This window comes from Portunus trituberculatus, chromosome 16 (assembly GCF_017591435.1).
Source record: "Portunus trituberculatus isolate SZX2019 chromosome 16, ASM1759143v1, whole genome shotgun sequence".
NCBI lineage: Eukaryota > Metazoa > Arthropoda > Malacostraca > Decapoda > Portunidae > Portunus > Portunus trituberculatus.
The window spans coordinates 3,826,477-3,845,308 of NC_059270.1; the positions used below are offsets into that span (position 1 = coordinate 3,826,477).

At 40.6% G+C, this 18,832-nt stretch overlaps 1 protein-coding gene across 12 annotated transcripts in view; it reads left to right on the top strand.

The window, feature by feature from the left end:
* LOC123504494 (ubiquitin carboxyl-terminal hydrolase 47-like) overlaps positions 1 to 18,832 on the top strand; it is a 45,123-nt gene that overhangs the window by 5,535 nt on the left and 20,756 nt on the right. For 3 of the 12 annotated variants that reach the window (XM_045255050.1, XM_045255051.1, XM_045255053.1), the window contains exons 1-2: positions 10,369 to 11,868; positions 18,370 to 18,508. In XM_045255050.1, coding sequence (XP_045110985.1) covers positions 11,720 to 11,868; positions 18,370 to 18,508 — 288 coding nt within the window. In that variant the 5' untranslated portion in view covers positions 10,369 to 11,719. Of the gene's footprint in view, positions 1 to 3,302; positions 3,343 to 5,832; positions 5,991 to 10,368; positions 11,869 to 14,035; positions 14,060 to 18,369; positions 18,509 to 18,832 lie in introns of those variants that run through there. The other 9 variants (XM_045255058.1, XM_045255059.1, XM_045255061.1 and 6 more) reach the window with 8 other exon arrangements.

An 18,832-nucleotide genomic window follows, 5' to 3' on the forward strand; every position in this document is an offset into this window, starting at 1 on the left:
CTTACCATGAAAAAATAAGTGCTTTGATATTTTTAAGTCAGGAGAAGGTGAAGACTGTGTGGGGCTGTTTAAGTGTGGTTTTTAGGTATGGAAAAACTTATAAATGGTCAAATATCACTTCCTACAATGAAAAAATAAGTGTAGTGTTGATGTTTGAAAGTCAGGAGAGGTTGAAGACTGTGGGGGAATGTTTAAGTGCAGTTTTTGGGTATGGAAAAGCTAATAAATGGTCAAATATCACCTCATACCATGAAAAATTAAGTGTGGTTTTGATATTTGGAAGTTAGGAGATAGTGAGAACTGTGGGATATTGTTTAAGTAGTGTATTTGGATAGTGGACGCTGATAAATGGTCATATATCACCTCCTTACTATGAAAAATTAAGTGCTGTATTGATATTTGGAAGTTAGGAGAGAGTGAGGACTGTACGGGAATGTTTAATGATGACCTCAGTACTCCTCACTCACTACTCAGCACTATTTCAGCAAGGACTTTCAGCTGACATGCACTCTTGGGTGTATTACATGTCTCAATAGTAGTCCTTGAAGAGATCAGCCTCCTGTAACAAACGTCTTCAATTTCTTGGTATTTCTCTGGTGAACTCTGGAACTCTCTGTCTGCATCTGTATTTCCATCTTATTACCTGAATTAATTTAAGAGAGAGAGGTTTCAAGACATTTATCTTTTGGTTAACTCTCAGATCTGCTCAGGGACTGGCATCTAAGTGGGCCTCTTCGTTTAATTGTTTTTATTGTCTGTGATCAGATTTTCTCCCTCTTGCTTACTTAAGAAAGAAAAGAAATGTCTCGGGGTCTCAATATTGTGAATGAGATGACTGAATGTGAGTCTGCTGGGGGTATTTCTCTTGAACAATTGTTGCTGAGTGAGGACTGTCGTACACGACCCTCCACAGTCTTTACCTTCTCTTCCATTTAATTTTGAGTGCTGGATTTTCATTTTTTTCATGTAAGAGGGAAAACTGGCAACACAAACTGCAATTAGACACTACGAAAATTTTTTAAAGCAATACCTGAACAGAGAGAGCATTACATTGACATTTGAATGAATCTATTAAGAATATCATCCTACTTTTGGTTAAGTAATATCAGCATGTGGGTCTAATTAATGTAGGATGCAGGACCCCTCCAGGATTGAAATAGTGAAGACTCTGAGCTCCATAAACTCTTCCTAATACAAATAAAATTGTCTAATTACACCCAAAAATCAAAGTAAAAAATGCGTCTCAGTATCGAAGGGGTTAAAGATTGAAATAGAATTAGTTAAAAGTCAGGAACAAATGTGAAACTCCATCTTTAAAGGTGGATGGAAGGTGGATTGGGATCACCAGGAATGATAAGTGTCTAGTGGAGTAAAAGTTATGGAAAACTAATATTAACTCATTTTTTAATCCCTTCAGTACCATGATGCATTTCATATTCATTCTGGTTACTATTTGGTGATTTTATACATGAGTGAAGTATTGCTTAAATATGGAAGTTCCTCTCTGAATTTTTTTTTTTTTTTTTTTTTTATATGGAGGAAAGCCAAGGGCAAAAAAAAGAAAAGATTAAAGAAAAAGGCCCACTTGAGTGCTGGCTCTCTAAAAAGTGGAAAAAGCGTCAGCCAAAATTAGGGAGCAAATGCCTCGATACCTCCCTGGATTATGATGTTTACAAATGATAGTGTGATAAAGCGCCATATTCAGAAACACTTCCCTCTTTCACTGCAACTGTTTTTAAGGGCCACAGAGACAGTTCGCTGAGTCATAAAGGCAATTTCACTTGTTGCTAATACAGAAATTACATTAACATGGCACTAGAATTACAGAAACACCCTTAAAAACACGTGTAACCTCAACTAGAACCCTTTGAAACTAGCAGAATATTGGCCATACATGAATCAAGGGATCGAGCATAGATTTGGAATGTTGCCCAGGATATCAGCGTTTATACTGAATCATTAAGACAAAGAAATCAAACTATGTAATAAGCCTTGTCTCACAGCATTGACACTAGTACTTGATGTTAGGTGCCACTCGTTAAGCATTAGATAAAGTGCACAAGAACTGGATGAGTATAGTGCAGTAAGCCTTCACCCAAGAGTCTCCATCTCAGGTCTGGGGTGAAGAGAGGAGCTTCATAGGAGATGCACATAGGGAGTGTTGAGATAGTGAAGAGAGAGTTTAGAAATTGAAACAGTCATTAAAAGTAAAGGACAGTGATCCCAGAGAGAGAGAGAGAGAGAGAGAGAGAGAGAGAAAAAAAAAGTCAATTAAGTGACAAGAAAAATTGGCCAGGGCAGGGCTGGCACAATGCAACGCCTCATGAATGGCACCAGTGGCTTTGGACAGGCTGAGGGTGAGTGTTGGCACCGTGCCAGGGAGGAGCCTTGTCCCAGGTGCAGGAGGGGAGAGGACAAGGGCTAAACATGTGCCAGGATGGACTCCAGGTTAACATGGAAAACATTTATATACTTGTGCTCTCTCTCTCTCTCTCTCTCTCTCTCTCTCTCTCTCTCTCTCTCTCTCTCTCTCTCTCTCTCTCTCTCTCTCTCTCATTGCCTAAAAAGTGATGCATAATATAGGCTAGCATTAGTATGACTTTATTTATACTGAAGATATATTGTTAACTATTGCTATGAATAAATGTTTCAAATGTTCTCTCTCTCTCTCTCTCTCTCTCTCTCTCTCTCTCTCTCTCTCTCTCTCTCTCTCTCTCTCTCTCTCTCCGTAACTGGTTATTGTAATGCGTAGTAAGAAAAGAAAACGGGAGTGATGTTATGCTTGTGATGAAGGACTGATATATAAGATAGCAGCGAGTAAACTGATAGAGGCGATAGTAGGTTGATGGGTTAATGTTGTTGCCACTGCTGCTGTTGCTACCACCACCACCACCACCACCACCACTACTACTACTACTACTACTACTACTACTACTACTACTACTACTACTACTACTACTACTACTACTTTCTTTTTTTTTATGTAGGGAAGAGCGCCAGCGAAGGTGCTTTACTACTACTACTACTGCTACTACTACTACTACTACTACTACTACTACTACTACTACTACTACTACTACTACTACTACTACTACTACTCTTTTCTTTATCTTGACTTTCTCTCTCTCTCTCTTCTCCTCTCCTCTCTCTCCTTCTCCTTCTCCTCTCTCCTCCTCCTCTCCTCTCTCCTCCTCCTCCTCCTCCTCCTCCTCCTCCTCCTCCTCCTCCTCCTCCTCCTCCTCCTCCTCCTCCTCCTCCTCCTCCTTATGACGATTCTGACAAGGCCTTTTTACCTCCAACAGACAGTGAACGCCCCTCCTGGTGATGCCTGCTCAGACCCAGGTAAGTGTGTGTGTGTGTGTGTGTGTGTGTGTGTGTGTGTTTTGTAGTATGACTCATATTCAGAAACGCTTTGCTCTCACGAAGACTAATTCCAATGGCTTTAGTTGAAGATACACATGTTTTTCAGGGTGTTTTTATGGTTCTGGTGATGGAATAGCAAGATTTTTAGTTAATCTTAACCCCTTCAGTATCATGACGTGTTTTTATATTCATTCTGGTTACTATTTGGTGATTTTATAAGCCTCAGGAACTTAAGTGTGGAATTAAAATAGTGAAGACTGGTCATTAATCTTTTGACCTCCATAAACCCTTCCTAATGTCAATAGAATCGTATAAACATACCTAAAACTCGTGGTTAAATGCGTCTCAGTACTGAAGGGGGTTAAGGAAAAACTGTCTTGAAAAACCCGGTTAGTTCTCTCTGTGGGGGAGGGGGCTTGGAAAATTGTCGTGGTGAGAGTACAAGGCGTTTCTGAATATGTCCTTATGTGACACCTTATAAATCAGTGTAGTGTGTATATCACGTGCTCTTCCATCTCTTTTGCCCTCTTTTTCTTCTTCATAGCCTCTGTTTTATAATATATTCACCTACGTAGTCAGTTCACATCGCTCACTCCTCGGGAACTCCTGCTGCTGATTTCACTCCACGTGGCGGCGACTCCGTGTCTTATGAAAAAATAAACATATAGATAGAAATAAATAAATAAAACGACTTTGTTCTTAGTGTTCGCTCGGCGCCCCCATTCTGCAACATAGAGAGAGAGAGAGAGAGAGAGAGAGAGAGAGAGAGAGAGAGAGAGAGAGAGAGAGCCCATATTCTGAAACCCTTCCGCGCGCAACGTCACAATTTTCAAAGAGCTCTAGTTGAAGCGACACGAGTTTTTAAGGAAGTTTCTGTAATTCTACTGACATGTTAACAAGTTTTCTGAATGATCAACAGGAAAAATATTCTAAGTCACGTTTAATCGTCTCTGGTCTTTGAAAAGGTCGCGGTCAGAGAGAGAGAGAGAGCTGTTCATATGCAAACTTATGGGGAACACGTTTACTATATATAATTTTGAACCATTTGGCAGTGTGTAAAACGAAGCAGAAGTGGAGTGTGAACTAATGGGAAAGGAAAGGAGAGGAGAGGAGAAGTGTTAGGGGGGGGGACTCTAATATAAATGATGTATACGATATTGGTGAGCGCTTGAATATACTGCATCCAAACGCGTACCCCTTCCCCCCATCCTTTTCCTGTACCCTTCCTCACCACCACCACTTCGCTGTACTGTACCACTCAACATCCTTTGTTTGGTGTGTGGTACGTTCTAATTCTGCTTTGGTTTCCCTTTCTGTTCTTTTTTTTTTTTTTTTTTCTCCGTCTGTGGTTGCTGAAAGGGTCATTGGTTCGTATACAGAAACGTTTTGCTCTTTCACTGTTTTCCAACACTACAGATACCTTAAGTTGGGTTTTCAAATGTTTCTCCAGTTAATAATGTAAAAATCTTGTCATTCTGCCTCTAAAACCGTAAAAAAAACTTTAAAAACTCGTAAATTTAACCCTTTCAGTGCCATGATGTGTTTTTATATCTATTCTGCTTACTATTTAGTGATTTTATACACCCTCAGATATACGCGGGGCTTTAAATAGTGAAGATTCTAGCCGTAAATCTCCTACCTCAATAAACCCTTCCTAATGTAAATAAAATCATCTAATTTTATCCAAGCTCATGGTAAAAATGCGTCTTAGTACTGAAAGGGTTGAATAAAGCTTTTTGAAATAGTGGAGATGAAGCTCAGAACTGTTTGAGAATACGAGTCATTGTGTTCACGGGGATTTCATGCTTCGCTTCATCCCAGCTCATATATAAGCCTACACTGTATCTTGTACGTGTGGAAGTCTTGTAGTTACATCTTAGAGAAGCTACCTATTTATCTCACGGCGCGGTTAGTTTGCCTGCTCCGTCTTTTCTTTGTCACTATGGATTTAGGTTCTTGTTCGTGTCACTGAGACTGTCGTACTCTGCGTGAAAATCTACGGGTTGGTTTCATGCTATTGTGCGTTCCTTTATCGTTCGTTTTTCTCAAGGTTAACCACTTCAGTACTGAGACACACGTTTACCTTGAGTTTTGGGTGTGATTAGACGATTTTATTTACATTAGGAAGGATCTATGGAGGTCAGACGATTAATGGCCGGAGTCCTCACTATTTTAATCCCCCACATAAGTTTCTGAAGCTGTATAAACTCACGAAATTGTAACCAGAATGAATATGGAAACGCGTCCCGGTACTGAAGGGCTAAGTAGAAGCCTTGGTTGTTCACTGAGGCTACATTGGTTTGAGCGTATATGTTTGGGAGAATTGTCTGACACGAAACGTATAGCGCTAAGGATTTCCACTATGCGTCATGAAGGATGCACGTTTATAAATACGTATTTAGTAACAGAGTGCAGCAGCCATGGTCACTTCCTACTAAAGGCGCGTCCTCTCTCTTGTTGTGGCAGTGAATGGCAAACTTTCTTAGGCGACGAAACCGTTCATGGAAATAGTTGGTGACGACGAAACACTGAAATATAAACAAATAAAAAAATAAAAAAAAACCAGCCACACAGTGACAGTGACAGTAATGTTTGGAAATCCATTGGGGTGGTATTGGACATTTCAGGTAAGATAAGCAGTTGTTTTCTATTTTCATTCTCATTTAAGAGTAGTGCAGTGTACTGAACTGGTGAGAAATTAATCTGTATTCTATCTTGATCTTCTTTTAACCCCTTCACTACCATGACGCGTATCCATATTCATTCTGGTTACTATGTGGTGATTTTCTACAGCTTCAGAAACTCAGAGGGATATTAAAATAGTAAAGACTGTGGCCATTAATCTTCTGACCACCATAAGCCCTTGCTAATGTCAATAAAATGGTCTTATCGTACACATATTTCATGGGAAAAATGTGTCCCAGTACTGAAGGGGTTAAGAGTACCGCAGAATGTACTGAACTGGTAAGATACTCAGCTGTATACTCTATCTCTTCATCCTCACACAAGAGTAGCGTAAAATGTACTGAAATGCTTCATCTCAAATTTCCAAGGCGACACAGCCCGTATTCTGAAATGCTTTGCTCTCTCACCATCACTAGTTGAATATAGTTGAAGATAATGGTGTTTTTAAGAGTATTTTGATGATTCCGGTGATGGATTGGCAAGATTTCTGGTATATCTTAAGAAGGAACTCTGTGGCCTTGGAAAACAATCGTGGTGAGAGCAAGTTTTTTTTTTTTAATGCGACACACACACAGACTTGTCCTGGACGTTCTCGAAGCTTGAATTGTGTGCATAGTGACATGTTGCTGCAAGTCCGAACCAATGTGTGTGTGTGTGTGTGCGTGTGTGTATTTACCTAGTTGTATTTACCTAGTTGTAGTTTTACAGGGCCTTGGCTTTATGCTCGTGTGGCCCCGTCTCCATATTTACACTTATCCAATTTTTCTTTAAAACTATACACACTCGTTGCTGACACCACTTCCTCACTCAAACTGTTCCAAGTATCAACACATCTTTGCGGGAAACTATATTTTTTAAACATCGCTCAGACATCTTCCCTTCCTCAGTTTCTTACTATGCGATCTTGTGTGTGTGTGTGTGTGTGTGTGTGTGTGTGTGTGTGTGTGTGTGTGTGTGTGTGTGTGTGTGTTGACAGTCATGAGGGCAGCGGTGAGGCACATTGACAGTCATGAGCTCAGGGTGGGTAGGCAGGACTGGCTTGAGAGGCGGGCAAGATGAACGACAGTTGGCTGGGATTTTATAAAACTAATTTGAATAGCTAACACAGGAAGGCATCCGGGTTTGCTTGTGTTCTCTTAGCTATGCCTGTGTGTGTGTGTGTGTGTGTGTGTGTGTGTGTGTGTGTGTGTGTGTGTGTGTGTGTGTGTGTGTGTGTTTGAACAATACTAGACTGTGTCAAGAACAATGGAGTAAAGAGGAGGGCACTAACAGCTATGAAACCTACCTGCTTGTATCCAGCGACTTTTTTTTTTATTCTTTTTATTATTATTATTATTATTATTATTATTATTATTATTATTATTATTATTATTACTATTACTTCTTTCTAGCCAAACTATCAAGGATGAATCGTATATTTCTCGTCATGTTCTGAGGAGTCACTCTTCTCTCTATTGGCTAGTAACAGACCTCTATCCTTTCTGTTATACGGGAAGCAAAACTACACAGCATGATTCCGATAAGGTCTAATCTGTGCTGTGTGTACCTTAAATATTTACTGTTAACGCTTCCAACAGTGGTTATTAACTCATGATATGCTCTATTTCTGGTTCAATGCAGTGTGTTCTCAAATGGAGATCTTTCTTTTCTTTTCTTCTCTTATCAGAGCTTCCTTCGTTATTGTGTGGGTTTCATTTGCCCCTAGTAATTATTTTGGATCAACTGATAGTAAGGAGCTTTTGCCCTCTATCCAGCACTGGGCCCGGGCAACAAAATATGACGAAAAAAGGGGACTTCAAAATCGTTGGATAAATGTTTTGAAGACTCTCTTGAAAAGTTTCGGTATAGGAAGGAAGAAATATAGAAACAAGCAAGAAGTTCCTAGTTTGTATATAAAAAAAGATGAATGACTGATACTACTGATTAACTCTTGCACTGGAGAGGTGGACATGATAGCGGCGAGTGAAAGTAGAAAGTCTTAATGCAAGGAGGCCGCGGAAGGAGAGGAACCATGCAGTTAGTTAGATCAGATGAGAAGGTTGTGTAAGTATAGCATTTAGTATAGGAAATAAAAAGGGGTGTAACTGCAGCAGAGAGAGAGAGAGAGAGAGAGAGAGAGAGAGAGAATGACTTAAGACCTTACCTAACATATCCATAAATTTGCTTGAGGTACCGATTTAATAAACTAAACTATATTCGTGTTGTCCACAAAGTTACGAGCACCAGTAGATCAATAGCATAGTACAATAGAAATAATAGTGGTCGCAAAACTGACCCCTGCGGCACTCGTGTAGTAACATGACACCACTACGATTTGAGCACCATGACACATTTCCATATTCATTCTGCTTACTATTGGGTGACTTTATACAGCTTCTGAAACTAATGTGTGGGATTAAAATAGTGAAGACCTCCATAGATCCTTCGTAATGTTAATAAAATTGTCTTATACCCAAAACTGAAGGTAAAAATGCGTCCCAGTACTGAAGGGGTTAATTACAACTCGCCCTTTGTATAACAGTGACCTCATCCACTCGAGAACTTTCCTGTGTGTCCTGTGTGTTAACAACGTTTTCAATAGCTTTGTCTAAACACGTTGGTCCGTATTCAGAAACGTTTTGCCCTCTCCCCACGACTGTTTTCCAACGCCACAGAGATGATTAGCGGGATTTACAAGTGTTTCTCCCATTAATATAGAAATCTTGTCAATATGCCTCTAGAACCATAAGAAAATATATATTAACCCGTGTTTTCATATTCACTTCGCTTATTATTTGATGATTTTTACAGTTTCAGAAACTCAAATGGAGGATTGAAATAATGAAAACTCTGGCCATTAATTTTCTTTCCTCCGTAGACTCTTCCTAACGTCAATAAAATGGTCTAATCGCACACAAATCTCAAGGTAGAAATGTGTTCCAGTAGTGAAGGGGGGTTAAAAAACTCGTGTAAATTTAAATAAAGACTTTTGAAATAGTGGAAGTGAAGCGCAGATGTGTTTGAGAATACGAGCCTTTGGTAGACTATAATATGGCGTGACTTTACTAACTCGCCATTGTCTGCTGCCTCAAAGACTTCACCATGAAACCTTAACAAGTACCTGAGACGTAACTGTTCCTTCGCGAAGCTATTATGTGAATCTGTGAATGGGTGTAGAAATAGTTCTTGATTTTCCAGGTAGATACAGAATTGTTTTATCTACAAAGGAAGTTGAGGTGACTGACTGATGGTTTGCTATTAACGTCTTGGAACTAAAGCACAGTCACGTCTTCCTTATTAACTCCTTGATACTGGGAAGCAGTTTTACTTTGTGATTTGTGTACGATTAGACCATTTTATTGACATTAGGAAGGATTTATGAAGGTCAGAAGATTAATGGCCACAGTCTTCACTATTTTAACCCTCTTCAGTACTGGGACACATTTTTACGATTAGACCATTTTATTGACATTATGAAGGGTCTATGGAGGTCAGATGATAAATGGTCACAGTCTTCACTATCTAAATCCCACACATGAGTTTCTGAAGCTGTATAAAATCATCAAATAGCAAGCAGCATGAATATGGAAACGCGTCATGGTACTGAAGGAGTTAACGACACCTGCTCTGAATGTGATGATTTTCTGTAGGATATTGATTTCAGGGCATTCTTTTGATAGTAAGTAAGGTAATGGAAAGCCTGGAAACACGCCACGGGTGCAGAAAAATCTTAAAAAATATACCTTCCTTGCGTTTAGGAATTTGATATCACAAATTTTCATGACAAAGTGTGTGTGTGTGTGTGTGTGTGTGTGTGTGTGTGTGTGTGTGTGTGTGTGTGTGTGTGTGTGTGTGTGTGTGTGTGTGTGTGTGTGTCCGTCCCACAGTCCCAGTTTATGTTGGCGTACGTTTGTCCCACTTCCGGGTTTTATCCCCATTTGATAAGTTTGTTTGTAGCGTTTACCTTATTTTTACTTTTTAGTGTGTGTGTGTGTGTGTGTGTGTGTGTGTGTGTGTGTGTGTGTGTGTGTGTGTGTGTGTGTGTGTGTGTGTGGAGAGAGAGAGAGAGAGAGAGAGAGAGAGAGAGAGAGAGAGATTTCAGTCTAATCTGAATTTGAGTCTCTATGTTTACCCAGACGTTAGGTGTGTGTGTGTGTGTGTGTGTGTGTGTGTGTGTGTGTGTGTGTGTGAATGAGAGGTGTGGAGGTTATTTCTGAACGCTGGCTGACTGGCTGGCTCGGAGGGGTACTAGGGTATGTGGGGGGAGGAGGTATATGGGGCGAGGAGGAGAGGACGGAGGGGAGAGAAGGTGGTGGGAGATGTCTAGCACACAGCGTTGCCCCTCTGTGGTGTGGGCTCCAGTGGCACAGTGGCGGCGGTGGTAGCGGGGAACGTCGTTGTAGTGGTGCTGTGTGTAGTGCTGTGTGGTTCAGTGGGTGTTGTACTTGTTAGTCCACCCCGTCACTTGTCCCCTTCCCTGGTGGAGTGAGGGAAATCCCTGTGCTCGTCTTTCGTCCCAGTAGTGAAACACACTGTCCCATCTTCTTCACCCTGACTTAACCCCTGCCCGTCTCCCCTCAATACTCTTTCTCTTGCTCTGTGGCCCGCCGTCTCCCTCTCCCCTCCCTGCTGCACACCGCCCCGCCACTGCCGTCACCCCTCCAGGCTCCACCTGACTCTTACTACCAGTCCACGTCTCGCTGCGCCACGCGGCTCTCTGGGATTGCTCGGCATCCACTCCCCAAATAGGTTGTTGCCCATCTGCCCCGATTGCCCGCCGCTGGCACCTCCTCGCTGGTCATCTCTTCTAGAAGAAAAACAACACATACACACACAACACGCGCAAATGATGGTGGGCATGATGGAGTGTTGAAGCTGTGGCGTTGAATCGTGTTGCTTCCTTGTGTGTTTGTTGCTGCGTCAGTGCTTAGCAGAGCGTTGTGTTGCATAATGACGATTGCTTTGGAAACCACTTTCGGCTCAGTGTTGTAAAAGCCTGCGGCAGTATGTGGCCTCGCCTCCGTGAGTAATAGAACCGTAACTTCACATTATGACACAAGTAACGACAGATACTAGTCTGTAATAGAAGAGCCATGACAAGCAGCGTGAGGAAAGACTGCTGACGCAGCATGTAACACAAACGTGCCAAATAAAGTCCATGCAACAGAGGAACTGCATCGTTAATTTTTGCCAAAGTGTGTCAGAAGAACCTTTGACGAGGGGGAACAGACACAGATCACAGAAGCAACGGAGACGTGAAGGTGGCTTTCCGAGGGCGTCTTAAGGTACAGTGGTGACGAGAGCGACCACACCAACACTAAACAGAGGGAAGACGCACGCCTGCACCAACAATAACAGTATAACCCACCCATTGAGGCACAGAAAAGCAAGACCAACACACCCCTGCTTTTAAAACTCAGCCTGCCTGTCTGCCCTCCGCCCCTCACTCAGTCACTCACTCACTCCCTGCATACAACATACTTACGTATATACTCTCCTCTCTCTTTCTTCTCACCCTCTCACTCTCACTCCTTACCTAACCGTCACCCTGCCTCCCTCTCTCTGCTCCTCTCAGCAACAAACACACTGCTTTGCTTTGCTTCTTACATCTGTCTGTCGGCATATCTGTCTTGTCTCGCTCCCCCCGCCTTTCTCTAGACGTCCTGCTTCCACAGAATGTGTTTAAAAGAGGATGGAAGTTCCTCCTCCTCCTCACCCTCGTCCAACTCCTCCACTCACCCCGCCTCCACCACCACCTCCCACCCCAACACCTCTTCCTCAATCCAATCCTGTTCCTCCTCCCTCACACCAAGAGAGCAGCAGAGAAGGAAGCCCAGAAAGGTAAGTCCAGACACCTTGAAGGAGGAGGAGATGGAGATGGAGAAGGAAGAAGAAGGAGGAGGAGGGAGGAGATGGAGGAGGAGGAGGAGAGTGAATTAGTCTATTCTCGTCCAGCACGTTGTCGCCCCCACCCCCTCGCCGGCGCCAGTTCCCCCCAGCCGTTCCCTAACCCACATCCCCGATCCCTTCCTCTCTCTCTATCACTCCCTTTCTCCCGCGGGCAAGTTTGTGACCCGGAAGGACCGTACAGTATATATACCCTGGTTATGTGCTGTTTACAAACTTAGCCAGCTTGTGGAAGGGAGTATGGGAAGGGAGACACACACACACACACACACACACACACACACACACACACACACACACACACACACACACACACACACACACACACACACAATACGTACTTGCGACACGGTTAGTATGAAAACGAGGCTAGGAATACTACTACTACTACTACTACTACTACTACTACTACTACTACTACTACTACTACTACTACTACTACTACTACTACTACCAGCTCCTATTGTTGCTGTTCTTATTTTATATTAAGAGTTTCCATCGTTATTACAAATCGTGGGAAAATTTACGAGCAATGAAATTTCTCTCTCTCTCTCTCTCTCTCTCTCTCTCTCTCTCTCTCTCTCTCTCTCTCTCTCTCTCTCTCTCTCTCTCTCTCTCTTCGTACAGTGTGTGTGTGTGTGTGTGTGTGTGTGTGTGTGTGTGTGTGTGTGTGTGTGTGTGTGTTTTGTGAAGTGGAGATGTGTGTGCCTTCGCATGTTGGCAGGAGTATGTGTGTCGCGTGTTTGTGTAGGTGGGAGGCGAAGGGACACACACACACACACACACACACACACACACACAGCAAAGATAGATTGAACTACATTACAAAAGTTAACATATCTATTGACTTGTACCGTATTGCTGGCCTACTTGTGAGGGAATGGTGAAACTAATAGTGACAGCAGAATAGTGGTAATCTTTCCCCACTCTCTCTCTCTCTCTTCCTCTCCCTCTCCCTTCTCCCTCTTTGTGTTTTCCCTTCTCCCCACCTCTCTTCCCCTTTCACTCAGCTCGACATTCTTCCTCATTTCCTTTCCTAGCCGTCTCTCTCTCTCTCTCTCTCTCTCTCTCTCTCTCTCTCTCTCTCTCTCTCTCTCTCTCTCTCATCCTACGTACGTTTTTTTTTATTTTTCTTCATCTTTTTAATATTCTAATACGAGAGTTTTGTTCCACACGTTTTCAATTTGAGGTTGGTAAGGTTTACTAAGCACTCCCCCACCCTCCCCTCCCCCCACACAGTAAAAAAAGTAAATGATAAGGAAATAAGTTAGTAATAATGCGTAGACTACCCTCACCTTCACCTCCAATAAAAGAAAGTGAATGATAAGGAAATAAGTAATAATGCGTAGACTACCCTCACCTTCTCCCTCCAGACAGGCATTTATAAGTTAGTCCAACACTGCATTGGCTGCGTACTTACATAGATAAGCTATCGTGAATATCGTAATAGTATATTTGCAACCACGCCGTACTGAGAAGAAAAATAATAGAGAATGGAGATAAACATAAACTAAAAGAGATAAGATAAATTTGAGAGAGAGAGAGAGAGAGAGAGATCTTTATTAACTCTCTTCAAATTATGACGCGTTTCCATATTCATTCTGGTAACTATTTGGTGATTTTAAACAGCTTCAGAAACTCAAGTGGGGATAGAAATAGTGAAGACTGTGGCCATTAATCTTCTGACCTTCACAGACCCTTCCTAATGTCAAAAAAATGGTCTCGTACTACACAAAAATCAAGATAAAAATGTGTTCCAGTACTGTACGAGTTAAAAGTTTTGGTGATATGTATAGAACAATATTTTTGAATTAATCAGCAATGTGACATGTCTTCCCCTGATACCAGTGAATCATAATCTTGATTGACTGACATTACAACACTGATAAGATTTCACCCTAGACTTATCACCTGCGGCACAAGCTCAGGCCTCACCTTCAGTGTGAGATATGTAGATAAGTGTGAGGGTGTAGGTGAATGCGGTTAAATTAAAAGTGGAGGCTTTGTCTATGTGTGTGTTGTGCCGAGCATTGGTAAGCTTATGGTGAGAGGCAGCCACTGGGCACACACCCTCACTCACACACCCACACACCCACCCACATCCGTAGCTCTTCACTCAGTCATGGTAATGTTCTGTTTGCCTCTGCTATAGGAGATGGATAAGATATGTATATAGATGTAACAAATGAGTGAATTAAGATAAATGATTAAATAAAATGTCAAATATTGAAAGTCATGGTGATACACAAGTCAGTTTTTACAATTTTCTATTTTAAGAAGCTAAGTTGAAAACATTGAATATTGCCACTTCCTCTAAAAACAGGAAATATTGACATTGGCACTTCCTCTGCATTAAGATCAGAATGGATGCAACAATTTAATGCTGCAAAATATCAGTGACTGTTGGGCTTCCTCACTCAGGGCAACAGTTTCTTAGTGGTTGGGCTTTGAGATAGGAGGTACCACAAAAAGTATCCCCTTTAGCCCAGAAATTCCCGTGAAAAGCCCACATGGTATAAATTAAAAAAATAATTAATAAAAAAAAAAAAAAAAACATAGCAAAAAGAGTTGTCATCACTTCCTGCAAACAGTTAAAAACACCATGACACTCAGCTCGCCACTGTATGTAATGGCTCATGTTGTGAACCCAAGACATTGATGCAGTAGGTTAGGCTGTGGTCGAAGATCTGACTTGTCACAGAACACATTGCATGCACATCTTGACACCTTACCGTTTGAACTCCAAGTCAACATGCTGCCCAAATGATGTCCGCTTTACCTTGACCATCAGGAAATACAGACCTTGGCATGAAAATTGTAATAGTCTTGATAGGTGCTAATTGTGAAGATGTTAGTGATGAAAACAGATACAAGTCTTTGCTGAGAATTCTGCCCATGTCTGTGTCTCCTTGGTAATGACAGTATTGGTAGGATTGTGTGGCGTGTCATTAGCAAGGCTCTGGTTTGAATAGCTCGCTGGGTACCTGTGGGGCAATTGTGTAGGTGGTGGCATTGGAATGGTTGCCTTGCTCTGAAGTGGAGGTGGCGACTAATGTGATGGTCATCTACGTAGAGCCACGGATGTTGTTATTTATGTGTGACTGTTGAGTGAGTGTGACTTGCTGGTGGTAAGCCTTTGTGCAAGACTCCAGTAGTATCACAGTTTTACCTGCCGTTTTTCCTTGGTTCTTGGTGGATTCATAAGTGTGTACCTATGCATTACGTACTTGACTATTAGCATTTCTATCAGCATATGTGTATACAATTGCCTTATTCCGCACTATTATTTTTTTCATCTGTGTATTGCTGTAGTCAATTGATACTTCTCATATTCAACTTTTGTTTATGTACATACGTACTATGTATATATATGTTCAGCTATTATTATTATTATTATTATTATTATTATTATTATTATTATTGTTACCATTATTATTATTTATTATTTATAATTTATTATTATTTATAACTTATTATTATTGTTATTATTGTTACCATTATTATTATTTATTATTATTGTTATTATTATTATTATTATTATTATTATTATTATTGTCATCATCATCATCATTGTCATTGTCATCATCATCATTATCATCATCATCATCATCATCATCATCATCATCATTATTATTATTATTGGTATTATTATTATTATTAATATTATTATTATTGATAGTGGTAGTAGTACTTTCATTATTATTATTAATTGTTATTAATTATTAATGATTATTGTCATTACTGTACTATGTGATAGTGTATAGATGATTATTTTGGTCTTGCTGCTTAGTGAGTGCTGCAGTAACACTGAACTAATTGTCACTCGACTCTGTTGCTGCTTTTCACCTGCCTCTCTTGAGTCGCCTCCAGCACTGCTGCACTGCTGCCTCACTCCTGCCTTGCTGTTCTCCAATGCCATGCATACGCAATTCAACCATATACACACATGTGTACATAGGCTTGTGCTCTCTCTCTCTCTCTCTCTCTCTCTCTCTCTCTCTCTCTCTCTCTCTCTCTCTCTCTCTCTCTCTCTCTCTCTCTCTCTCTCTCTCTCTCTCTCTCTCTCTCTCTGCCCCCACCCCCCCATCAGGATGTGCCGCAGTAAAGAGTTTTGGATTTTTCCTTGGAATTTGGTATTACTCAGAGGAAATCTGACTATGCATCAGGCAGGAAATCTAACTATGTACGTACCAGACAAGAAATTTAACTTGCTTTTGACAGAAAAGAAAGTTATTAGTGTAGCATAAGAGACTGGTAGCCTGCTTCAAGAATCAGTTTGTGTCTCATTCTCTATGTAGAATTACTGTGATGGCTGGATGTTAGAGAGTCTTCAATCGTTCACGGTATTACAATATCTTGCAGTGTGCATGTGTCTCTGAAAACAAGTTACAATATGAAGCTTTGTAGTAAGATCTTGTCAGTATCAGAATTTTCCATCAAGCTGTGTTTTATGAATTCGGTTTGAATATCTAATACCACTGAACCGTTGGTGGTAAGTAATGCCAGCATGCATACAGTACTTACCTTCATGTGTGTATCTACTTTCCAGGAATATTTATTGAGTTTCATTATTTTTTTTAATTTGATTACATACATGGGTATTCAAGCAGACAATTCATATTAAGAAGAAATTAAAATCAAAGGGAAATTTAGTAATTTCTTATAACCTCTGGCTATAATGTGTATAGTGCTTATGATCATATTAATGTTAATCATCCCTGTTTCACAGAGAGATGATTCCGTAACTAACTTTGCTAAAAGTGTTATTGGAGAATATTATTGAAATGATAAGTACCAAAGACAATAATGGTAGCCAGCCAGATATCCTTTGGAGGTTAATCAGCTATATGTACACAGCTCTCATGCTTCCCTGTCATCTTCAGTGTAATGGTGATGGAGTCCTTCATTCTCTTGCCAGAGACCGTTGGCTTCTTTCCTGACATTGTAGCAGGCACAGGAAAAGAAGAAAAAGCACACACAAATAGTAATGCGAGTTGTACTATCACAAGAGACGTGTGTGTGTGTGTGTGTGTGGCAGCAGTGAGTAAAGCACCTGAACTGCTGACAAACAGTGTTGCCAGACAGTTGCTCTCGTAGTTCGTTCAAAATACTCAGGATATAAATCTATTCAAGTTTCTAATCCATTTATTTCCGCATGTCACTAAAACAGGCTAAGGTGCCAAAATTTGTGTTCAGAGGAAAATTTACATTCAGAAATATGAAACATCTTTGTATGGCATTCTGATTTGAAAGAAAAAAAATTGTGTTCAGAAGTTCTGCTGTATTCTGACACACACACACACACACACACACACACACACACACACACACACACACACACACACACACACACACACACACACACACACTATACACTATACACTTAGGATGGCAGATATCTGGCATTTGTCCATAAACATGTAAGCACCTTGCAGCAGATGCCTGACCTATTACTTTCCCCACCACCACTTGGCCATGAGCCTCAAAGAAGATAGGATCAAATCATATCAACTCTCCTACGATACATTTTATAGTTGCACTTTTATTGATTCAAGGTTCAGAGGATGTCACTAGTTAAATTTTCCAATCATTGTAGAAAGTTATGGGAATTATATAAATATGTGCTTTGGCATTTAGATGTACAAGTATTTTTTTTTTTTTTTTTTTCTGGTAGAGTTGTATTACTTATTTTTCCTTTTTTTTTAGTTCATGGTACCATTATTCTTGGTTTTCTAGAACATTGTTTTTTAGTTAAAACAATGAAGTATTATCAAACATTTATTGAAGATGATATAGTAGTAAGAATTTGATATCATTTAAGGAGAAAATATAGATTTGTCCAGATAAATGTACATACATAAAAAAAAGTTAGATTGTTTTATGGTAGTGAAAAAACAAAAAATTTTTCACTATGTTAGATTTGATATAAATAAGCACCATGTGAAGTAGACTTGTCAGTATGTAGTGCAGCACTCACTGGAATGCAGACTGGCTAGGTGAGAGTTAGGATGGTTCAATGATGAATATTGGCATGTTATTTTGATAAATCAGTAGTAAGAACAAAAAGAGGTGAAACAGACACTTATTTATGTGTTACAAACAGCATCCCTGATGATATTTAAAAACCTGAAGAAGTGTTCAGGTGCAGTTTAAAATTTACATATAAAAGGAAATATTATATCCTACACATTATATGTGTTGCTTGATAGTCAATTGTATTTGTAGATCTTATGGGATGCCAGTTATGGGTGGTGGTGACATCCAGTGAACCAGACTTATTCCATCAATAGTGGTGCTAACTGTAGACTTTCTAAAACTTCTTTTCTTGAAAAATTATAGTATTGTATTGTGATCACACTTTGTAACGCTATCCAACCTCAGTCCAATGTTTCAATCTCCACCTTCTCTCTTGCTTGTACCCCCGACCTGTACCAGCCCCCAGTGCCAGCTAACGGGCCTTGTTGTCCTTCCTGGCAGGGGTCACCTAGCATCAGGCTGCAAGACCCCCCCGCCCCCCCACCCCCTGCTGGCCACGTTGCGGGGCCGCTTGCGCAGGCTGATGATGACCACTGAGGTGTGTGTGGGGGATGGGAGTGTCCAGCTGGGTCTTGTTAGTTTGGCTGCATCCTTATGTTATGTTTTGCTTTGTTTACTCTGATTGTTTGCCTTAGATCAGTTTTTCTGTTTTATTGTAATTGATGTATGTACTTCCTGTATTAGTGCTGTGTGTGTGTTGTGTAAATTATCTTGTTTTATAGTTTTTGTATTCATTTGATGTGTATATTTCTTTTCAGTAGTAGAATTTCTAATGGCTATTTATTTTCCTTCTATGTGTCAGTCCTGGCTTCTTACTAGTCACACATTGGGGAGTGGGAAGGAATGTCATAGCTTGTTATTG